The sequence below is a fragment of the Centruroides sculpturatus genome, unplaced genomic scaffold (assembly GCF_000671375.1).
Source record: "Centruroides sculpturatus isolate CEXI.00-Female unplaced genomic scaffold, Cexi_2.0 scaffold212, whole genome shotgun sequence".
Classification (NCBI taxonomy): domain Eukaryota; kingdom Metazoa; phylum Arthropoda; class Arachnida; order Scorpiones; family Buthidae; genus Centruroides; species Centruroides sculpturatus.
In genome coordinates this window covers 642592-667398 of record NW_019384356.1, presented here as the reverse complement: position 1 = coordinate 667398, position 24807 = coordinate 642592, and the positions used below count along the sequence as shown (strand labels likewise).

At 28.4% G+C, this 24807-nt stretch overlaps 1 protein-coding gene across 2 annotated transcripts in view; it reads right to left on the bottom strand.

The window, feature by feature from the left end:
• Positions 1 to 17041: 17041 nt before the first annotated feature.
• LOC111639530 overlaps positions 17042 to 24807 on the bottom strand; it is a 23958-nt gene continuing 16192 nt past the window's right edge. For both annotated transcript variants that reach the window (XM_023385417.1, XM_023385424.1), the window contains 2 exons: positions 17704 to 17787; positions 17042 to 17306 (listed from right to left, as the gene is read on the bottom strand). In XM_023385417.1, the coding sequence (XP_023241185.1) occupies positions 17058 to 17306; positions 17704 to 17787 (333 nt within the window). In that variant the 3' untranslated portion in view covers positions 17042 to 17057. The remainder of the gene's footprint in view (positions 17307 to 17703; positions 17788 to 24807) is intronic.

Sequence of the window (24807 nt, the reverse complement as noted above, 5' to 3'; positions counted from 1 at the left end):
AAGGTACGTGTGTCTGGTTCGTTGCCACTTGGTGGAGTGGAATTAGATCGGTAGATGGCGCCACGCGTAAAATCGGTGCGTAAAGTGGACTTTTTATTTTTATTTTTTCTAACTTTTTATTGTAATTTTATGTCCGTTATTAATCAATTGTGCGTTTATGAATGGTTTTCTAATGTCGGGTAATTTTTTTATTATTTTTTAAGACTAAAAATGTTATTTTATAGGCTGTGTGTTATTTTCTGTTGGGTGTTTGCGCTGTGCTGTGCTGTGTTGTTTTCTGTTGGTATTGTATTGTGCTGTGTTGTTTTCTGTTGGTATTGTGTTGTGCTGTGTTGTTTTCTGTTGGTATTGTATTGTGCTGTGTTGTTTTCTGTTGGTATTGTGTTGTGCTGTGTTGTTTTCTGTTGGATGTTTGTGCTGTGTTGTTTTCTGTGGGGTATTTGTTCTGTGCTGTGTTGTTTTCTGTTGGGTGTTGTGCTGTGTTATTTTCTGTTGAGTGTTTCTATTGTTCTGTGTTGTTTTGTGTGTGTTCTGTACTGTATTGTGTGGATGTTGTGTACTGTTTTGTGTTGCGTGTATATTGTGTATTGTGTTGTGTATGTTTACGACAATACAGTGGATTCTCGATATAGCGAACTCTCAAAGGACTTAGCTAAATAATTTTACTATATCAAGGGCATTTGTTGTAATTTTTCATTTATCTCATTTTACTTTATTTTTTCGAAAGAAAAAAAAAATAGAAAAATAGCCTAAAGTAATAATTGACATCCGAAAAAAGTACTAAAAAATTAATTTACATTTTTTTCTCCTGGAAATTAAATTTCTTTCTTAAGACATTAATTAATTAATTAAGTTATTTTTTATAAATTGAAAAAAGTAGAAAAAAAATTAATTTTAATTCTAAATGAACAGTTGGAAAGAAAATAAATGAATCAATCTTTAGTTATTGGCGTTTTAAAAAGGGATTTGCACTAATTAAACTGAGAAATCAAACTTCAAATTAAAAATTGGCCATTGTTTGACGGATTTGTTGCAAGAATTTAATAATTGTTATTTTTTCTATTAATAATAATTAAATATATTTATAAATCTTAAATTTTCTTAGGTCGTAATATTCAAGTGTAGTCTAATAAGTGATGGTTTTAGGCATAAGACAGTGTAAATCTTTGCTTAAGGCCTAGCTGTTACAGGCCTGAGATATTTACAATTATAAAATTGTGAGTTAAATTATATAAACTTGTATAAAAGGGGCCTTACGGGGGCTGCTTTAGGTCAACTACCACATCTCCTGCTTCAGGGGTCTACACCCAATTGGGATAACCTCTCCAACAGGAAAAAATTGTTCACAATTGACAACAAACTGTAACTTCTAATATATGAAACTATAAATAATAAGTAACAATGATGATAAAGAATAAGGAATCGTCTATTTGACACTTTTCATGGTAAAATGATCGATGGTTGCATAGGTTTTCTTCTCTTCTATTTTAAAATATCGATTAAGAAATAAATAAAAAAAACCTGGGAAATAAATTATATACTTGAAAATTTTCTTAAGAAATTCACTTGTCATAATTTCATTTATTACTCTTCCCTTTTAATCAGGAAAAATGGAAAGAACGTTATAAATACTTAAGGAACTTATAATGGGTTTATTATGAACTTTTAAAATGTTTGTAAGTAATTAAGAAAACTGTTTAATGGCCTAAATGCTGTAGAATTACCGTTAAAAATGTATAATTATATACAGTTTTAAAGTGTAATAAATAAATTAATTTATGTATAAGCTGACATAGAGATTTAAATTCTTAATTCAGCTATTCTCCTTTTAGTGTATATATTTCTTATTTTTGTTTTAAAATGAATTTTTAACCCCATTGTCTTCCAACACCCCTACCACCCTTTGCTTCTAGCGCTCCTTTAATTAAATAACATTAATAAAATCATTTATAAAATTAATACAACTTAATTTGTAAATGTAATGATAATTAATTTTCTATTATTTCTCATTTTTACTGTTTACTTTTAATAATTATCCCGTGTGTTAGGATCAACACGCGACGCGTTGTCGCGTCGCTTCGCGCGCTAACATATTCCTATCATAGAATTAGACAAATTAATTTTTGTAATATTTATTTATCCTGTCTGATTTTTAATAATCTAAACAATTCTTAAAGATTTTCGTGTTTTTACAAAGTTCGAAACTTATTATTAAACAGCTTGCGATGCGACGCGACGAGCGCCACGCGACTTCGTTTTCACTTTTTATATTCGAACCTTAATTTTGACTCTTATTTTTAGTGTTTAGAACTTTACTTTTATTATTAATTTACAGTTTAAAATCGACAAATTGTGTAAAATTCTAGTAAATTTATTTTTAAAAATAACTCAGAAAATGTTGGTGAAAAGTTCTCTTTGATTTTTATTTCTTAATAGAAACCTGCTGCTTTCTACCAAAATTGCAGTTGTGTCTTAATCGCAGGAACAGAGTGAAATTCTGATCTTGTTTATGACCATTACATTCAACTGGTCGAAATTTATGAAAGAGTAAACTGCACTTTTATAGCTTGTCGTATGTTTCGATTGCAGTGCAAACTTCTATAAACTATGCACTTAAAATAAACATTGTTTTTAGTATCTAAAGTAATAAATACTCGTCCTTACAGTTTTATAACTTTAAACAAAGCAATCTGGTTTTTATTTTTCTTAAAGTTTAGTGACTTAAGAAGCAAAATCAGAAGAAAAAAAAAACATATAAGAAGAACTGACAGTAGTAGAACTAATGAGGAACTTATAATGGTAGAACTAAAGAACTAATGATGATAGAAGAAGAACTAAAATACAACCCCATATAGAGCATTAAAACGAAGATAAAAACAATAATAAATCTTAAAATTTTACAAATTGTGCAAATTTGCTTAAGATGTGATACGTAAATGTGTTATAAGATATTACCATCTTTCTGTTATTAAGCAGTCAAAATCTGTTTATATCTTTATACAGAAATCTTAGTGAAAACAGTCATTTAGCCTATATTTTTCTTTTCTTCTCCGAGAAATAGAAGACTTTTTCTATATATAAATGATCACGGTGATTCTTCTATATAATGTATAAGAAATCTGTAAATGATACTTATAGAAAAGGAGAAAATAGCTGAATGAAACAAGATTTGCTGTATAATTCGTCAATTCAGCAAATAATTGGTACATGTTAAGACGTCAATTTAGCTTCATTTCATTGAATTAAAAAAGTAGAATTTTCTTCATATATTACTATTTTTTTTGAATTAATAATTAATAAGAAATTTATCGATTTTTCTTATTTTTTTCTATCGTGTTTTATTCTTGAAATATGCAAACCATAGCATCTACTCTGAAGGTCTTCAGAAGAGATTGTTTGATCTGTTAACTCTAAATAGAAATTTAGAAATTATAAAATATCACTAAAATTTTTAACTTTTTAAGAGAAAATATTCATCTAAGAAATTCAAACCTTTAAGCCATTAATGTTACTAATGTTTTACCACTGTATTTGTCAATGTACAAACACATTGAAAAACACTGTACCGATGTTTTACCAATGTATTCTAGATGTTGGTAATGGTGCATTGTTATGTTTTACACATTGTGCAGTACATGTATATTGATAAAACACATTGTTACAATTCGTTTTACATTGTTACCATTAGCTAAAAAGTTTTACGTTTTGATTATGTATTAAGTCGGTTTATACATTCAAGTTAAAGCCGAATTTAGACTTGTACAAATTAAACTGTACTTTCTCTTCAGCAAATGATAATAAATTAATATTTAAGCTTAAAGAAAACACTATAACACTTACTAGCTTAAAGTTAAAATTGTGTATGGCACCATGTGTTATGAGACGTTATTAAAAAATAAAAATAGCTTTTACATTATTAATGTTTATAGAAAGGTAAAAGAGCTTATCTTGAAGGGTAGAGAGACGTTTATTTAAAAAAAAACCAGCAACGAGTTGCTCAACTTTCCCGGCAACGTTTAAAATTTCGGTGGTGCCATCTATTATCATATTTCATTTTAAATTTTTATATACATTTTACTATTATAAAATGGCAAAATGCTTAATTTTGAGGATAGGAATGGGTTTTATAAAAAATTGTAAATGCCGATAACGAGTAAAATCGTCATTAATTAAGTCTGATCCTAATGGGATACACTCGACCCTTATCATCTCCACCCCTCGATCTTTAATCACCAAAATTTAATGGCATCAATAGTCCTAATACACAAACCTCCCTGCAAAATTTCAGAAATATTTGACAGAAGCCACAGGAGTTATTGAGCTTGAAAGTTAGGTGAACAAAATCGTGCCTCCCAAACACATTAACGTGAATATATACAGGAAAAAACCCAATGTTTTTCACTTCTCGACGTTTCAATTCCGAAAATGTAAATATCTTCAGGGGTCATTTTTGACTGATCGTCATACTTTCCCTCTGTTATATGTAACAGCCGGAAACGTAATATTGAAGTGAAACAATGCACAGAATTCATAAAATTTAACAACACTACAATAAACAATCAATGACCAAGTGGACCACTAAACGCTGGTAGCTGGTCGTGGATTCGCACCTGGCCAACGGGCTGGCCACCGGAGCTTTCCGGATTTTCTTCACGTTTGTAAAACCTAAATATGGGCCAGTTTCCCGTAGAAAGTACTTCTGGGAGGCATCCCTTTCGGCAAATATTTCACGTGTCGCTTTGCCCCATACAAAACAAGGAAAAAAATCCAATAAACAATAATGTAAAGATTAAAAATAGTTTCAATTCATAAATTTTTATCGTTTTAAATTCAGACTGAAGCTGAATTTCATTCAATAAAATTATTCTACTGAATATATGAATCAATATACGCACCTGTCCTATATATATTTTATATTATAATAAGTTAAAAGTAGCTGTATACATTATTTCAACGCTTATCAATCATTTTATTAGAATGCATGTATCAATACAGATTTTTATTGTATTTTTTCCACTTTTCTAAATCTATTCTTTAAGTAATTTCACTAAATTTTCCATTTCTTTCTTACCATTTGGATTAAAATATAATGAAATTCACTCATTAATATCTATTTAATAGTTCATTTTACCTCTATGCCCTTAATATATATACAAGGGTAAAGCAGTGTCTACTTGAACCTTGTTTATTAATAGGACTTATTATACTGGTGTAGTTTCTAAGTAACAAAAAGAGGAAATATTAGTCAAAAGTCAAAACAAAATATCTTTATTTCCGCCTGACATTTTGTTTTGACTTTTGACCAAGATATACTCTCTTTGCTAATCATAAACTACACCAGTATAATAAGTCCTATTAATAATAAACAAGGTCCAAGTAGACAATATATACACAGATATCTATGTACTGAGTATGCTTATATGATAGAGCAACTCTGGCAACTGACTCTAACTGTGGCTCTATAATTTCTTATGGTATTCTATATAATTTCCTACTGTGGTTACATAATTAACCTTTTATAAACCTAGTACACTACTTAAACATATAAAACATTTTTGTAAGTTTGCTGAGTAGGCTTGGCCACCCCTGTTATAGAGGAGCTAGAAATAAAATGCATACCTTTATATTGAAGCAACTATTATGTCTGATTTTTATGGTAATTGTCTTCTGTGTACTTTGCCACCATGAGTAAGAAATCACACTCGATTACGGTGTCTTTACTTACATGAAGAAAGTGCCATAATGACTATGAAGTACCTTGTATACGCGTAGTCAAACTTTAATTTAGTTCTATCAATTATTGAAAATGACCCTAAATCCAATGTGGCGAGAACCTAAGTATCTCAGAAATACGAATTACATAAATGAATGGAGTCTACATGCAAGTTTGAGTTGGAGTTCGAAAGTCACGCGATAAGAATATTATTTGCTATGAAAAATCGTATAGAAAATCGGGGGTGTTGTCCGGGTATGTTAGGTACAGTACCTCATACATCTGGTGGTAAAATATGGTGTTTGAGTGAGTTCATCCATCATAAACGGCCTGAAATTAGGTAAATGTAAGATTGCAGAAGGCACTATGGATTGTTGCAAAAGATGGCTTACAGCAATGCTTCCGGAAGTTGTACAAGGGTATTTCTTTGAAAATGGTTTTGCGTCGATATTATAAACTATCCAAGATAAGATACGTCTAAGGTAGAACTTCTCCAGTATAAGAAGAAACTTTACACAAAGTCCCTAAACTTTGGGTCGTACTACGTATATATAAATGTATTTAAATGCATTCATTCGATTGAAATTGAAAACTTTAATTCTATGTAATAGGGTGGTTATTTGGTTACAGCAGGTTATGGCAATGCGACGTATGGACGATCTGCCGAGGAGTGTGCCTCCCGGGAGGACTTTTATGGGAAACTGGTCCCTATTTAGATTTTCCAAACGTGAAGAAGACCCGGGAAATTCAACTTGGCCAGCCTGGCCACGTGTAGTTTTCCGGGTGAGACACGAACCCACAACTAACCTGTGTTCTGTATTTTTATTCACGCGGCCAGTTGTGGGCCATGCATATACTAGAACATTAGTCGCTACTTGACAAATTTTACAGGAAAGCATCAATGCTTCCACCATCAGCTTTAAACATATTATTTTCGAGAATAATGATTTTTATTTTCATTTATTATTATTTTAAATCAAAATTATAAAACGTCCTTACGCTGAGTACTATTTCTATGTTTTTCATTGTTATTCTAAAAGGTGTTGGTGAAAACCATTGCAGTTTTATTTAGTTTATAAATTAATTCTTAATGATTAGTTTTTACATTCCTATTTAAGGTAACAGAGGTCTATTTGTAATTTTATTTAAAAATTCACGCAAAAGATTGTCATAATACATTTTTACTGCATACATTGTGTTTGAAAACGATCAGAAAATGGCTCCCTGTTTACAAACGATATGATACAGCAGCTCAGAAAATGTGCGGAGCTACAGTAAGAACAAGTAGAGCCACTATAAATTGGCGTGTTGATTTAATTTGAGGGCCAATTTGAAGTGTCTTTTTCACGATTTTCGACGACCTAAAAGAAAATTGCAATTTTTGCCATTACAAGAAATTTCTAACTGATAAAGGAGACTTCATATCAGAAATATAGAAACTTAAATACAGTGGGTGATCGGTTAACGAACATAATCCGTTCCAAGACTTTGTTCGCTATCCGAATTGTTCGTTAACCGATTATTGATTTACCATAGATTTCTATGGGAATTTAATTAATTCGTTCTGGAGACCCCAAAATAAAAAATATATACATTTTTATTAGGTTTATTTATACGTAATAATAAAACTACATACATACACAGTCTTGCATTTTTATTAGTCATGCTTTTTTTCCGTTTGAAATGGTTAAAGAATCTGTCTAATGTCGATTGCTTTTCTCTCTTCTTCAGGATTTTTCGTAAGTAATTAATAGCATTGCAATTGTAGAAATCCCCAAGCCTCAACCTGGTTTGGATGCCATTCTAAGACCGTTGTTCTGACATCCTCCCACTTCTTCAAAGGATCTTTAATAACAGATATCGGCATTAATCCTCTTTTTCAGAAGAAAACATATCTCGCCGAGTTTCTTGGTGTTCTTCATTCAAGAGTTCTTGGCGTTCTTCTGTCGTCAGATCCGTTTCAGGTTCCATTATGAACTCTTCGATGTTCTTTATTTCTCAGATGTGATTTTTGTTACTCCTTTAGCTGCTTGAGTCTTCTTGATTATACAGTATTTTTCTTAAATAAGATTGAACTGCGGCCTACTGTAGACCTGTTCACGCCATACTGCCCAGCAACATTAGGCATCTTCTGCCCACTCTCTACCTTTGCTATTATACTCTCACCTTTCGAAAAGAAAAACAGACGCAAAACTTAACGAGTGCCTACCCGACAGTCTCGCGAATACATAAAAGAATTGTTTTGTCAGAAAAATAAAAGGCTGGAATTACAAGGGAGAGTTTCAAAGTTCGGAGGAATACTATCCGATCGGTATATACCGGCTTGAGCGTTGATGTCGACGTTTCCCACACTCCGAAAAGTTTCGAATTGTTTCCCGAAGACATGGGAAGGCCAATCGGTATTCATTATTTTACATCGCTTCTTCTTATATTTGTTCTGTGAGGTGTTCGTTATCCGATCATGTGTTCGTTGTCCGAACATAAAAATCTTTCGCGAAAGTGTTCGTTATCCGATTTGTTCGTTATCCGATCTGTTCGTTAACCGATCACCCACTGTATATTTATTATGAACAGTTTTATAGTTGTCATTTTATAATAGCCTAATAATGAAATGCAAAAACTGATCCTCCTCAACAAAGAAAATTTACGCTTTTTCAGCATAAAGATCCACAGAATTTAACGTAAAAAATCTGGTGTTTCGAACCTCAAAATTAATAGCATCAATGCCCCTTAAAATACAAGTTACATTACCAAATTTCATTTCTTTATTTCTACTCTATCTGTATAAATGCCGAAGCTAACACCAACAAATGCGTACCATACCAGGAATTTTTCCTTCTTCTTCTAACTTTTTTGGGTTCAGGTGTCTGAAAACGTGATATGCAAAGAACGCAGAAGGTCAAATTTGACACAATTACAATACTTTTTCGTGTTATGAAAAATGAAAAACGTGTTTAATTTTAGCCTCTAATTACACTGGCAGGATTGATTGATTTTTGTAACGTAATACATTACCGTATTAAGAATACTAGGCAGCCATAATTTCATGCATTACAGGCAGGCTTAACCAGCATTAGGGTTGGCCAGTCGGGAGCAAAGAATGGAGGATCGCGCACAGACACAACTATTTTTGCAAATAATATCTTATTTCTAGTCTACTAAAATCCAACCTTTAAAGTACAAAGTCGACTGAAAAGCGGATTTACAAAACAAAATTAGCTTATTACATCACTCAGGAAGGAAGAAAGAATATAGAAAATATTCTCAAGAGCGATACTCGTTCACAGGCTCCGACCCACATCATCCGTTTGCCCCATACAGATTCCACGATTAGTTTGAAAAAAGACTATCTTAGTGCCTACGGGTCGAAAAGAGTAAAAAATAAAAGCATAAAATTATTTAATTATTAATGCCAGTACTTTCAACATTTAAAATATATCTTATCTTAAAATATATTATCTTTAAGTTATGTAATATGTAGCCATTGTAATTTATTTTTAAAGTTTTAAAAATATATATTTTTTAGAAGACACATATTTTATTCAAATTTAATGTTTGAGGAATAGTAAAAATAAAATTAGATGAACATAGGAAGACTTCGTAATATTCGTAAGATATCAAGCGTAAAAAATTATAACAAAAGAGTGTCTTATTGGTTAAAGAAATAGTAGGCGGAGTCAACAGGCGGAGTTGCCGTTATCTCCGCCTGAACTCACAGTCTAAAGCTCAATACTGAATCTTAAAATACGAACGGTTCTGAGAATCTCTCAAAATACATTTTAAAAATTTTATAAATTTATAAGTTTTAATAATGAATTATTTTATTTATGCAGAGATAATTGCAACTCTTCCTGTTAGCATTAGTTATAACTATGCGTATCTCCGCCTACTATTTCTTTAACCAATAAGATAATCTTCTGTTATAATAATTTATGCTCGATATCTTACGAATATCACAAAGTCTTCCTATGTTCATCTAACTTTATTTTTACTATTTTCCAAGTTAATATTAAATTTCAGTAAAATATACGTCTGAATTTATATGTATGTCATTTTTAATATGTTAAAAGTTTTATAAAATATTTGATATTAAAAACGTATAAAATTTATAACATATGTTCCATTGTAACAAATTAAAAAATAAAACTTTTCATTGTATTTTAGGGTATATCATAGTTTAGCCATGGCGACATTTAGATTGATAAATTATTTTGCTCCATACATCTTGTCAAAAATATCTTTAATTTAAGGAAGAGATAATTATTTTACCTGATTGAATTTGCAGTAATCAATACACAGACGGATCTAACTTCTTTTCCTTTTGTCTGTCAATCTGTCTGACAAAGTATGCGAAAATTGCATTTCTGTACGAATCCTTTAATAAAGAATTTTAATCTGTAACATCTTTGGCCAAATAAACATAATTACATCGTTATATGTTAATACAAAAATACTAATAATTAAAAGAATTTAAAGTTTATTTTATAAGTTAAACTTTATCTAATAATATAATTTCATTCAATATTGGAAAAACAGTTGGAGATGATTGATTTATTTAATAAAATTATTTTTGAAAACATCACCTTAACTTTAAACGGAACATTTAAAAGAGATTTAACTTAATTATTAGTTTAAATTTTGATTTAATTTATGGTTTATTTGTTTCTCTTACCTCTTATTCAAGCTTACATCTATAGTAGTTAAAGTTTTTCTCCTTTTTTTTCGTGAAAATCTATATTTATGACTCTGTAAGAAGTTGCGTAGTATCTATCCTGGTGCTTTATCTGTTTTTCTATATACACACCTTTCTAATTTGATCAGAGATAAGTGTTCAGACAGCTTTTAAGACTTTAAATCATTGTATTTACGTTGTTCTTCCATATTTTCAACCATATTGTTTGCTTTTTTGCTATCTTAAAACCACTTTACATTTCATCCCATATTCTAATTTTGCTCGGTTTTACTGATTTTTTCATAGTTTTCAGGCATAATTTATGGAAAGTTTTAGAAGTTTATTTTATTTTATTCTGTATAGGAAAACTGTGTGAAATTTTAGATCTTAACGAAAGTATCTTCTATTTATAATTGAAATTATTAGATGAATTTGAAACGAAAAAAATGATAAATCTCGTTATAATTAATTTTTATTTATTTCCCAATTTCTCATAAATTTATTATTATTATTATATAAAAACTAAAACAAAAAAATTCTCGAATAATTTATTGAAAGTTTCTACGTTTTATAATTTAATAAATTCTTGAACAATTTGTAAATGTAGTCTCCATCTAGACAAGTAATGGAATTCTATTCAGAGTAAACATTATAATCAATAGGATATACAATAGATGGTAACAACATTAAAATCCATAGAGTTAGAGTAAAATATTAAAATCTACGGAGTAAAGAATATAGATAGAGTATTAGTGTGTATGGGCAAAATGATGTGCTTGCCTCTCTGCCCACATAAAACTATGAGATGTTTTTTATTAATCAAAATCGTTTATTGCATGATGGCCGAAGCGATTAAGGAGTAAGCCTACTTTACTGGAAACAGGTTCAAACAATTCTCCGGGAAATGCATCGTCTCCTCTGTTATGTTGATCCATTTTTCAATGGTATGGACTTTTATCCATACCCAGGCAGGCCTGATCTGGCCTGGCTTGGGTATAAATAAAAGTCTCTCTTAGTGTCCACGGGCGAAAGGAAGCAATAAATAAAACTTAAAAATTAGATACCATTGACACGTAAAAGTTAAAATTTATTTGTTCGAACTTCATAACGTTGTTTGTAACAACCTTTACAATGGCAATTAACCTAAGTCAGTGTTCAATGTGATAAATCCGTACAATGATAGCTAAATATCTGTATACTTTAAGGTAAAGTTTTCAAATATTTATATTGTACTTGAGATAAGAGTACATAAAACAAGCTACTTTACAGTCAAAATTTCAAAATTTTGACTTCACTACAGTTTGAAGTTTCATGTCTACAAATTTAATAAATTACAGTATTTTTCTTTTTACTTATTATTTATATTGGAATAAATAAAACTGGCTAAATAATAAATATTAAATAAATAAGTTATGTAAGGTAAGTAATAAATTATGTAGCCTATACTAAGTATTCGGGTTATTCGAATTCGAGAAACTGATTTTCGTCCATCTCTAGTAATTATCAACCTCCTAAAAAATCATTGACAATGTAAAGGATGACGACGAGAAGTCAGAAAATTTATTTATATATCTTTTAAATTAAAAGGATAAATAATTGTAACTATTCCTTTGAATGTTAGTTATGTAAAATAAAATATATTTGAAAAAATTATATATATATTACTTTAATTAATTATCTATAAAGATAACCTCAATCCATTACAGTACGTAATTCACGGTTGTTTTTTTTTCTTTTTCTTTTCGTTTTGTCCGTTTCTCTTTATCGTTGTTTCTATTATTTTCTGTTCTATCTCGTTGGTCTTTTCCTTGTCGTCGAATTTCGACGACACGGAAAGAAACGGAAATAAATTCTTATATTTTGGAAAAAAAAACAATTCTTTTTTCTCCAAATATCCGTAATACAGACATTTTGTTTAAAAAACTTTATTTAGATCCTTTACACGTAACATTTTGAAAATTTTAACCTAAATAAAGTTAAACAATTGAGAGAAATTTGAACGCAGAGGTTCAAATTTCTCTGAATTGTTGACCTTTTAGAAATTTGAACTGTTCTCTTCAAATTAATTTTTTCTTTTATATTTAAAAAACTAATAAAATTTAGCAGATTTTATAAAATTCAAAAACTCTCCTCATATTTAAGTATAGGCCATCTTTCGTTTTAACATTTTCTTTTTTGAAATTTCTTCTTTTAATGATTATGTGTATAAACTACATATATTTAGCTTACATCCCTGCTTTTCGTTTGATTTATAATATGCTGTTAAACCAACAAAAAAAAGCATCAAAATGCATTATGGCGATGAAGGGTAAATCACGCTCATCAAAGTTGAGTACAACAACCAGTGACCTTAGGTGAAATTTCACCCGTTTTTTATATTTCAAACAATACTAAATGGCAAAAATTGAGTGGGCATAATAAAAAATTCATAAATTCTAACAACTACTATAGAAATTACAAATTTTAGGCGTTAGAAAGCGAAAAAAGACCCAGATACAAATGCAAAAATTGGTCACACAAAGGAATGCAGATCGTTGACTGACTTTTAGGCCACCCTGTATATGTTTAACTTATTAATATTTCCTTTAATATGTATATATTTTAAAGATTAAATAATTAAGCAAGAAAAAAAAAGGAAGAGAGCGAAAGTCACTTTGGCACGGAAATCGAATTTGGCTCCGTTTGATCAAAGATTCATCATCTGAGCCAAAATTCGATTTCCGTGTCATTCCAGTTAATCTTGTTGTGGAAAAAATGATTATTTATTATACGAATTCGATTATGTTTTAAAATAATGAATTATTTTCTCAATTCTTACAAAAAAAATTCTATGCTAAATATCATTTTATCATCAACAACTCCAACACGTCTTGTGTTCTTTTTATATGTTTGTACACTGCAAAATGACATGTCCGCGATATGCCAATCGGGAGGACTTTCTATAGGAAACTGGCCCCTATTTAGTTGTTAGATGTGCGAAAGAAATCCAGAAAACTCGACGTAATAAGGCGTGAACCCACGACCAATTACAAACTTTTAGTGGTTTTATCTATTCGGCAACTGGTGGGCATTCATTGCTGTAGTCTAAGCTATCAGCAGATTCATTTATATTTTTTAAACATCGATTAATTTTAATATCCCCTTGGCATTATGTAAATTTACTAATTCCAACCATTAATCACATTACTGTTTGTTAATTTACATACAGAAAACAAGAAATATGACAACTCGTTCGATATATTTAACTCGCCAGTGTTTACGTTTATATACTTTAACATAAAAATTCCATCAGAAGATATATTAATCGTTTCTGAATTCAAATTTATATAAATTCTTCTGATTAATTTAGTCGGAAGAAACAAGAAAATTGTAGAAATTCATTACTAAAATGCATATTTTCTCATCATATTAGTAGTAAGATATATACATACGCATAAAGATAATTTCGTTTAAAATAATATATGTGATAAAGTTAAGCTGTAAGAAAATTTATGAGCTATTTTAGCATAAATTATGAATGGAATTTTTCTTTAAAATTACGATATTTCCAATTTGGTGTTTGTATGGATGTTAGTGTGTATGAGCGCACGATTTTCTTTTACCCAATTTAAAGCTTAATAACTCGTGTGCCTTTTGCCGAAAATTTCTGAAATTTTGCAGGGAGATTTGTTTATTAGAGGGATTGATACCAGTAAATTTTGGTGATTATAGTGAATGGAATGATACAGGGGGGACACGTGTCGTATATCGACTGGGGTAGGTCTTAATAAAGGTTTTACTCGTTATTAGCATTTATAAATTGTTTTAAAACCCATTTCTACCCTCAAAATTTAACTTTTTTGCTATTTAATAATATAAAAAGTTTTGAAATAAAAATCTTGTAAAATACAACTTTAACTTTTTTGCCGGGAAAGTTGCGCAACTCGTTGCTGGAATTTTTAGTAAATTAAAAAGTAATAATAATTCTTTATTTAATTATATATTTGGAGAAGAATAAGCAAATCAAATAAAGAAAACAGGAGCATTTCTGCTTTAAATCCCCTTCAACGTGATAAATTATGTTAAAGATGAGTATTAAATTTTACAACATTTAATAAATTCTATCAAAATTAATATCATTTAATTAATTTTATTAATAATTAAACTAGTGTAATGTGACTATTTAATGCCGGGTGATCGTAATTAAAGTGTTCTATTCAATGCTGTCTACAGAGATATTTAACAGCCAAATGAACTAATATCTGGTATTGTGATGTTATTTTATGGAAGACATTCCTTTAAAAAAAGAAATTAGTACCAAAACTCATCGCTGTGGTGTTTTTGGCGCTTTGGATATTACTTTACATGATTTTCGAGGCTACTCAGTATTTTCAGAGGAACTTCTAAGACATTTCGACTCGCAATAATTATGTAATAAACGGACTAAAATCATTATTTAAATCTTATTTTGGCTTAATATTAAAGCTGCAAACAACCAAACTTTAGTAGTAGATTTATTAATAGAGAAAAATCTTTAAGATATATTCTTTAATAAGAATTCCATACTTGAAACATGGCAACTCTATTTTGAGTACCCATCAACAAGTAACGAGGATGAATTTCAGCATTTACAAAATTAATATTAATTAATTAATTAATTTTAACCTCGTTTCTACCACAAAAATCAATTTTTAAGCCATTTTTTTTTCACGGAATTCCTCAATTAATTAATTCAAATTACACAGTTTCACTTTAGCGCATCTTTATCTAAAGAACGATCAATTTAAATCTTATTTTGGCCTAGTTTTACAGCTTTAAACTTAAGTATAAACAACCCAAATTCAGTAGCTGATTTATTAGTAAAATAAGAAAAAGTACATAAGATAAAAATAGTAGAATATAATCGAAACGTCCACCCTTGAGAAAAAAAAAAAACAAGAAGGAAACAAATACGTCCAGACAGAAAAAAAATGCCCTCTTTCTGTCTGGTTCAACACATTTCCTTTGTCTAGATCTTTATATTTTTCTATAAATAACATGTCACACATATTCTAAATATTGTTTGTTTATCAATATATACAATTTTTTTTAGTAAATATTAAGCAGTAACAATAAAACTCCTCGTTGAAGAGAGCAATGAAGAGCTAAATTCATAAAAAATGTATAATATATTTTCGAGAATATGTAAAAAGTTTCTGATAAATAAAATCTTCTAAAATCAATAATTCTAGAATAAATAATAATCATTTTACTTGAGTATAGTCTATATGTTTCATAACTCAATCCTTCAATGTTTACATCATATTGATTTCATCTTCATGCAATACGAATTTTTTAATACATAGTTTATATATATATATATATACGTGTGCTTTTATTTTTTATCTTGAAACTATACGTGTTATCATTACAAAACTGTTGAACTCAAACTATTTTCCATATAAAATATATTGTCTAGAAAGTTTGTATGTTGGATGGAAAGAAATAAAAAAAATTCACTGTAGTGATCGTCTTTCTAACGCTTTTTCTATATTACAGAACGTATAAAACTAGAATTTTTTACGAAATATTAGTGATAAAATATATAGATTTTATTATAAAAATATAATATTCTAATTTCCAATGTGAATTTTTAATTTATTTACATAACAAAATCGAATTTTTGCATTAAAGAAGTGATTTATTTTTGTTTAATTTTCGTTCTTTCTTCACACTTTCTATATTTATAATAAGAAAGAAAACTTTTTTAGCGTGTATATAAACTAAATTAACAAAAAATTTAACATTTACACACCATAAGATCATCTCTTACACGTGAGGATCTTCAGAGTTTTTTTTTAAATATTTTTTAATATAATAAAAAATTGTTTTTGTGTATTAAAAATAGCTTATTTAATTAGAATTAATTTAGAAAATTAGAGTAAATATATGCTTATTGTCTTAAGAACAAAGTAAACATCTACTTTATGAGATTAGAGGAGAGAAAACTGATCAGCGTGATCGGTAAATCGATATAACACCAATTTTAGATAATTTTATGTTTTCTGTGATGGATCAATATAAAAGATTTAAAAAATATAAAAATCAGCACTTTTCTTTCTTGCTTTTTTTTTGTTAAAAAGTTCTTTTTTTTTTATTTCAAAAATCACACACACACCTACATAATTCTTTCACAAATTTTTTCGAGTGTAAAGAAAAACCATTCCTTTAAAAAAAACAATGAAAAATTTAAAATAAATATTTTATTTATAAATTATTTATTATTTTAAATTGTTAAAAATTTCGTTTATAAGTTTTTTTTAAAACCATTTAATTAATTTAAAAATTAAACACTAAATTCAAACACTCCAAATTTCATCTTCGCGTAATTACACTTGAATAGTATCAATTATCAAATTGTTGTAGCATTTAAAAAATATGAAAATTTCAAAATTTCATCCGTAAAATTTCTTTTTTTAAATTCTTAATTGTAATTACTTTCGATCTTCATTAATTTAATGAATATCTTAATCTAAATATTGAAAAAATATCCATTCTTCAGTATCTTAATGCTTCTGTTTTAAATCGAAACGTTACAATAATTAATTAAATAATATTATCTGCTCTAAAATCTAGTGAAATTCTTTTAATTTACTATATAATTTTTAATTTATTTTATTAATTACAATTAAGGCATTGTCATAAAAGGTAATTTTAAGTGTTGAAGACTGTAGAATTTAATTTAACACTTTTATCATCTATGATTAACGCTGATTTAGATTTTTCTCTATATTCAGAATATTTATTTATATTTTCTTCAACATCTAAATGTGGGGAATTGTAAATAGGTTGGAAGAAAGATGGAGAAATGGTGCATCTAAGTGATAGAGTTTCAGTGGTGCTAATCGATGGAAGCGGCCCGTTGATTCTTACGATACCTTCTGCTAATTCATTATAAGTGTCCTAAAATAGAAAAATATACATAAAGATTGTGACGTAACACTACTTATATGGTGAAATTTATCATTAGCAAGCTTAATTCTATATCATCAAAGCCATTCGATTTAATAAACCATCCTTAAAAGAGAAGAAAACTAATTTTCAACTATTAAAACTTAAAGTAAGAATTGTTAGTTACTACTAAAAATAGAAGATAATTTATCTTAAAACTATTCACATTAAATCTAGTTTTATACTTTAAGACATTATACAAATAACTTGTGCGAACTTCAGGAATTCATATTCGTTCTTACTAATGTTTTCATAAATATAAAATTATTGAAATTTTTCTTTCTTTCCGGCTACAATTGTTGTGATTTATTATAAGAGAGGATATAAATTCATAGCTGAGTTAACTCACTTCGTCATTCACACGTCCCACTTCGTTTTCTCTTCCAGCCAAATAATCTTGGAATTGAGAGACAACGCACAAAATGCAATATACCTAAGTGTGGAAGGTTATTTTAATATTTTAGTTTAGAAAATATTGAACAAAGTTTGGATAAGAGAATGATAAAGTTAATATTAAATAGTGAATTAAGTTATAAATAAAAATAACAATAATAAACTGTGCTGGTCATCGATTAAAGTTTCCTATAATAATTCCTAATGCATCATCCTAGCTACATGTTTACTGTTTCAATTTTGACTTTAATAGTTAATAAAAATTTCCGTTGAGTTTACTTTTCTCTTGATTTTTCTTTCTAAAGTAATTTTTGGTAAGAAAAAAACTAAAAAAATTCTTCAAAAGTATGCGATTCTACGATAAAATGAAGCGTAGACAACGTTAAAAACATAGGTGGTCCGTTGCGAAATATGTTGTAACAATTATAAAGGATATTGATAAAAATTGATCAATTACTCTTCAGATAACGATAGTTGATTGGTGGATGAAAGTTATATGTGTCTAATTCAGTATTTTCTCAATCAATCGTCGTTAATATTACTATTTTTCCAATCGTTCATCTTATAGTACGCAGAGAACCACCTATATTAATATTTTTAATCATAATAATTTATGTTTAAATTTTATAGAAATGTTTATATTTCTTACTAATTTTTGTATTAATTTGCGTTTTACTTTTGTAAAGATAATTGATAATATCGGGATACAGAAAACAGAGTAAGTATAGACATACAGACATACTTAGGGTAGAAAGTTTAATCTGTATATGGACTAGAAAAATCCTTCCTAAATGCGATTTTATAAGCATAGACAAGGACATAAACATAGATGATCCGGCTCAATATATTTCGGGCATAAATTAAAATACAGCACATACTTGTCTGTATTTTGTAAGCTTGTATGTGTCTGTAAGCACATTGGCAAAGCATGGACGAAAAGGCCTTTTATATGCTTATAAAACATAGAAATGCATATTAAATCCTGGAACTTTTTGTATATGTACATACACGAACATAGAAACATTATTATAAAGTAAACTAAATGGTGTTTCAGGAAGTTTCAAAAAGAAAATTTCAATAACAATTTTGCTCTTGAATACGTTCTCTATGTAATTTTCAATAGAGGAAGATAAATTTTTTTTTAAATAAAGAAATGGATAAAGAAAAAAATTAAGNATACTGGGCTGCAATTTTTAATCGTCTTTTTAATTTAAAAAAACACGTGACTTCCGGTCCCGATAGGACCGTATATACTTTATCAGGGTCACCCCCCTTTTCTAGATTAACAAAGGAGAACTACAATAATCTTAGGTATGAACCATTTTACTATTACAATTAAACTTCGATTTAGCGCTTTGTTAATTAACCCCCTGAAATCGATTGTGGGTCTAAACTGAATTACTTCTAATAATAGGAAGGAGGAGGCGATAACAATAAAAAAAATTCATACATTTAATAATTCGGGGGGTCTATAATACTTTGTTCGTTTAGGAGTACGAATTGGAACTTTGCGAGGATAGCGCTATATCGAGGTTTAACAGTTAACATCATGAATTAAACAGATATAAATTATATATTTCTATACTTACAAGGCGTTCCAAGGGCAAGATTAACATGAAAGGCACTAGCAGTCACTACAATTATGTAGAATGTCTGCAAAAGAGGAAATTCTTTCAACTAAATTCGTCGATTTTAATGGATAAAGTTCGGTGTTTTAATTTATGTTTTATAGATTATTACTTAAGCATTTATTTCCTCTTAAAGGCATCAAAAGGAATAATTTGTAGGAATTTTTTTTATTTATTTTATGAGATAGCTTGAAGGAAGAAAAAGAATAAAAATGATGTTTACGTTCACTATATCGGGTAATTACTGTATCAAACAGTCCACTGTATAACTTATATACGATATAGTGAGTTAGACTCTTGTAGTACGCAGAGAACCACCTATATTAATATTTTTAATCATAATAATTTATGTTTAAATTTTATAGAAATGTTTATATTTCTTACTAATTTTTGTATTAATTTGCGTTTTACTTTTGTAAAGATAATTGATAATATCGGGATACAGAAAACAGAGTAAGTATAGACATACAGACATACTTAGGGTAGAAAGTTTAATCTGTATATGGACTAGAAAAATCCTTCCTAAATGCGATTTTATAAGCATAGACAAGGACATAAACATAGATGATCCGGCTCAATATATTTCGGGCATAAATTAAAATACAGCACATACTTGTCTGTATTTTGTAAGCTTGTATGTGTCTGTAAGCACATTGGCAAAGCATGGACGAAAAGGCCTTTTATATGCTTATAAAACATAGAAATGCATATTAAATCCTGGAACTTTTTGTATATGTACATACACGAACATAGAAACATTATTATAAAGTAAACTAAATGGTGTTTCAGGAAGTTTCAAAAAGAAAATTTCAATAACAATTTTGCTCTTGAATACGTTCTCTATGTAATTTTCAATAGAGGAAGATAAATTTTTTTTTAAATAAAGAAATGGATAAAGAAAAAAATTAAGTTAATGGAGTTAAAAGGAAAAGGAATAAAATTTCACAATAAAAAATACATTTCAAGATACGGAGGAAGAAAAGAGAGTGAGAGATGAATTTTCTAAAATCATTGAAAACCTTCCAAAAACATGAATAGAATTGTTCAATAAAATGGATTTATATCGATAATCAATAAAATTCTTTAAAAGAATTTTTTGAAATTTAATTTCAACTTAAATTGATTAAAATCAATCAAAAATAATTTGAATATTTTAAAGAAATCATAAAATTTAATGATTTTTTATCGATATTTTTACATAAAAAATCAACAAAAAATCTTTACACAATTATAAAAATTATTCTATTAAAAATTTAGAATTAATCATTACGTATTTTTAATTAAAATTAATTATAGATTTTGATATAATTAAAATTAATTTCAATGTAACAAGNGTATTGACTTTCCTCCCATTTTAATTGTGGGAACCCTAAGAAAGAGGTTGGGACATCTAGGTAGGTTGAAAATTGTGCCGTTTGTTTTATTTGTATTAAATCTTAGTTTATGATTTTCTCCCCATTTATATATTTTTTCCAAGACAGTAGTTCCTTTTCTCTCTAGTTCTGCTCTGGTATTACCTGCAATTAATACTATGACGTCATCAGCATAAGCAACCATCATGTTTTGCCCAAAGTTCTGTTCGAGGAACAAGTCAAACATAATTGTCCAGAGCAAAGGACCAAGGACAGAACCCTGGGGACAACCTCTTTCAACGTCTCGAGAAACAGTATTATGTCCTTGTTGTATAATTGCTGTTCTTTCAGATAAGTAATTATGTAGAATTTTATATAAATTCCCGGGACACTTTTTCCTACTAAGTTGTAACAGTATTAGCGGCCACCATGTACTATCAAAAGCTTTACTTATGTCTAAGCTTATCCCGAGTACAAATCTATTGTCATTATTCAAAAGATCTATTATTGTGTTATTTACAAAGTAAATAGCATCAGAAGCAGATTTTTGGTGTCTGAAACCATATTGGGAATTATGTAGACATTGATGATGTTCCATATGCCAATGTAACCTTAATTTTAAACAGTAAACTACAAGTTTGCATAAACTTTCTATTGCTTATTAGTTTGGTGCTTTTATTATGCACTTATAATAGAGAAGTGGACAGCACGCCGACCGTTTAATAGGAGAAACTTTTATCATATAGGCGTTAAATTACAAATAAATGTCGCTAGACTGACAAGCACTTATTTTAAAAAAATTTTCTTACGTTCTACTGTTGTTTCCATTCCAAAACGTTAATACACTTGAAACGAGTACTTATTTGTATTAAAAAAAAAAAAAAAGGAATTTAACCGTTTTTAACGACCTGATGAAGACAAAAATAATTATCGTCGAAAGTGCTTGTCGGTCTAGCGACATTTATTTGTAATTTAACACTTATATGATAAAAGTTTCTCCTATATTATGCACTTATTGAATCAATTTAAATTAATAAAATTCTAATTAGAATTACTTTAAATATAACAAGTAAACTTATTGTGACATTGTCAAAAATTGCAAAAAAATTTATTTTTTCGATTTTTTGCACTATCTTCTTGGCCCTGTACAGTAAATCATACTTTTCCTTCAACAATAGAGTCGTTCCAATCATCTATCTATCAGTAACACCTTTTGGGGGAAATTTTTGAATTGAAATAACACGACTTCTTGTTTGTATTAGACATTTGTATATAGTTAATTTGGGCCTCCTGACCTCAAGGTTTCCATATCTGGTCTCGAATTTCATCCATCTAATTCCTTTCTCAAGATTAAGGAAAGACAGACAGACAGCAGTGAGAATTTATAGGTCTACAATTTTTTAAAATTGCAACCTAAAAAATATTCACTATAATATAATAATTTACTGCAAAGGATATTAATTTTTATTGTTCAAATCATGATTTGTTGTTTCTCTTCAACAGCTAACCATTTTTTATATTACAGACAATTTAAAATTATAACAGTTCAGTAAATTGAACTTATTAGACATGATATATTAATATATCATTTAAATACTTTGAAAAACACTTTAGTGAAATGGGCAAACTTTCTCCTTATATTCCCAGTAAAAATTACATGAAACAATAAAATTATTTTAAATATCACATCATCAAAGAATAATTTTATAATTTTCTTTTTAAGGGAAGAGCCCGAAGAACATTCCTGGCTGAATGATTTTGAAAATTTCTCTGAGCCATACAAGGTAAGAATATTTTTTAATATTACAGACAGTTGAGTTTTAATACCAATAACGGAGTGTCAATGTATTTTGTAGTTTGCAGCAAAATTGGACCTTTTGAGAAAGAATTAATGAACTTTTTCCATGTTTAAATTGTTAAAATTGTATATGATCATTTTGAATTTAAATCTCGTAATTTCTCTGAATGTGAAATCAAAAAATATTTTATGTAAACATTAGAAAAAGAAAAATATGAAACTTTGCATGATTTAAAAGTTCAGATTGCTACTTTCGGGAAACCAAAATTTCTTTTTATTAAATAATAATCTTGACTATTTTATGACCATTCTCAGCTTGCAATGAATAAAAATAAATGATGGAGAATAAAAATTTATTTGGTGTGAGCCAAGGTTGGCCATAGAATGACAAGAAACATTGTCGAATAAAGAATAATTTTGGTTTTTTAAACTTAACAGTTTGGTCATTTAAATAAAAAAAATTATTATTATTAACTATAGGAATGATTAAACTAGAGTTTAATCATGATTAACTATAGGATGATTAAACTATAGGATGATATAACTTAACAGTTTGGTCATTTAAATAAAAAAAATTATTATTATTAACTATAGGAATGATTAAACTAGAGTTTAATCATTCCTATAGTTATTGAGTAAAGTGACATTCAATTATCATGCATCATAACAGTTTTTGTCTTAGTAGATGCTGAATTTCTCACATATTTACTTCAATATTTGAGCAAATATAAAATAAGCAATTGTTACTTAAAGTTAAATTGATTTAATTTACAATTATTTCTAAAAACACAGATTGATCAATAATTATATTTTGCAAATAAAAATAAAACTGTAAACACATAGCAATTTGTTACTTGTTATTCCGCTAATTAATATTGAATGACTTTGACTCTGTGCTTGAAATTCAAACCTAAACCTTTTTCACTTGTTTCGAGTAAAAGGAATTATTATTTAATTTAATGTCATGTACGCTAATTATTTAATTATTGTTTGGGTACATACTTCCATGTGTATATAGGTTTAATACGTGTACGGGCATGTGTATTGCTTAACAATACAACAAGACAGGTTTTAATGTAAAAAGTTTATTTTTACGTCATGACATTTATCGATTTTTTAGTATTCAGTATCAGAAAGGATATTTTTGTATTAAGTAACATTAAACACGACTAAAACGCCGGTAGAAACAATATATAAACTGACAAGATAATAAACTTATTATATGTCTTTTTTTTCTGGAAAAGAAGAGCTCCAGAATGTTTATCTAGCTCTATGAGAACTCCTTTTGTGAATGAATGCCTATGGTTCCTTTTTAAAGTAATTTTTGGAAAGAATAAACTAAAGAAATCCTTAACAAGCGCGTGTTTTTAACATAAGATTGAGCGTAGGCAACGTTATAAACATAGGTGGTCCGTTGTGAAATATGTTGTAACAATTATGATGGACGTTGATAAAAATTAATCAATTACTCGCATTGTTGGAGCAGATAATGATAATTAATTGGAGAAAGAAACGTAAATGTGTCTAATTCGGTACTTTTTCAACCAATCGTTGTTAAGATCACTATTTTTTCCAATCGTTCGTCTTATATTATACAAAGAACCACTTATAATCAATGAAATCATTGAATTTTATTATACAACTGATTAGCTCTTTGTTAATAGTTTATGAGGCTCATAAATTAAATTTAATAACTGTCTACCTTAAAGATAAATTCGAAAGAAAATATAAATGTAGAATTAGATTTTCTTTTATTGTTATTTCAATTTTAAAATATAATTTTATCTCATCTATCTTCATATATTCTTCAACTCTTTCTCTTCTCGTATCATCACTCATGATTATTGTGTAAAAATACTGAATTATATATATTGGAAATACAGTATATATAAAATGATTAACGTCAGAATTTCGACTGTAAACATTTCTATTTAAAGATGTATAAATTTCTGTGATCAATTTACCGTATCAAATATAATTGAAAAAAAGCCTTTATGAAGGAAAATGCAAATATCAGAAAAATCGATAGTTTCACACGATGACGTCTATTGATTTTCGAAACGATCCAACTCCAAAAAAGGAAATTATTGGCGTAAAAAGCGATCAATCTCATCGCTTTCATTGCAACACGTCGCTGCATATAGTATCGCATTCAATGTTATCATGAAAACGGGTATACGGTGAAGACAATTTTTTTTCCGTTTTACTTTTATAAAGTTGTACTTTCTAAAACTCTGTATTTAACTTAATAATAATATTATAGAAACGTAAATGTGTCTAAT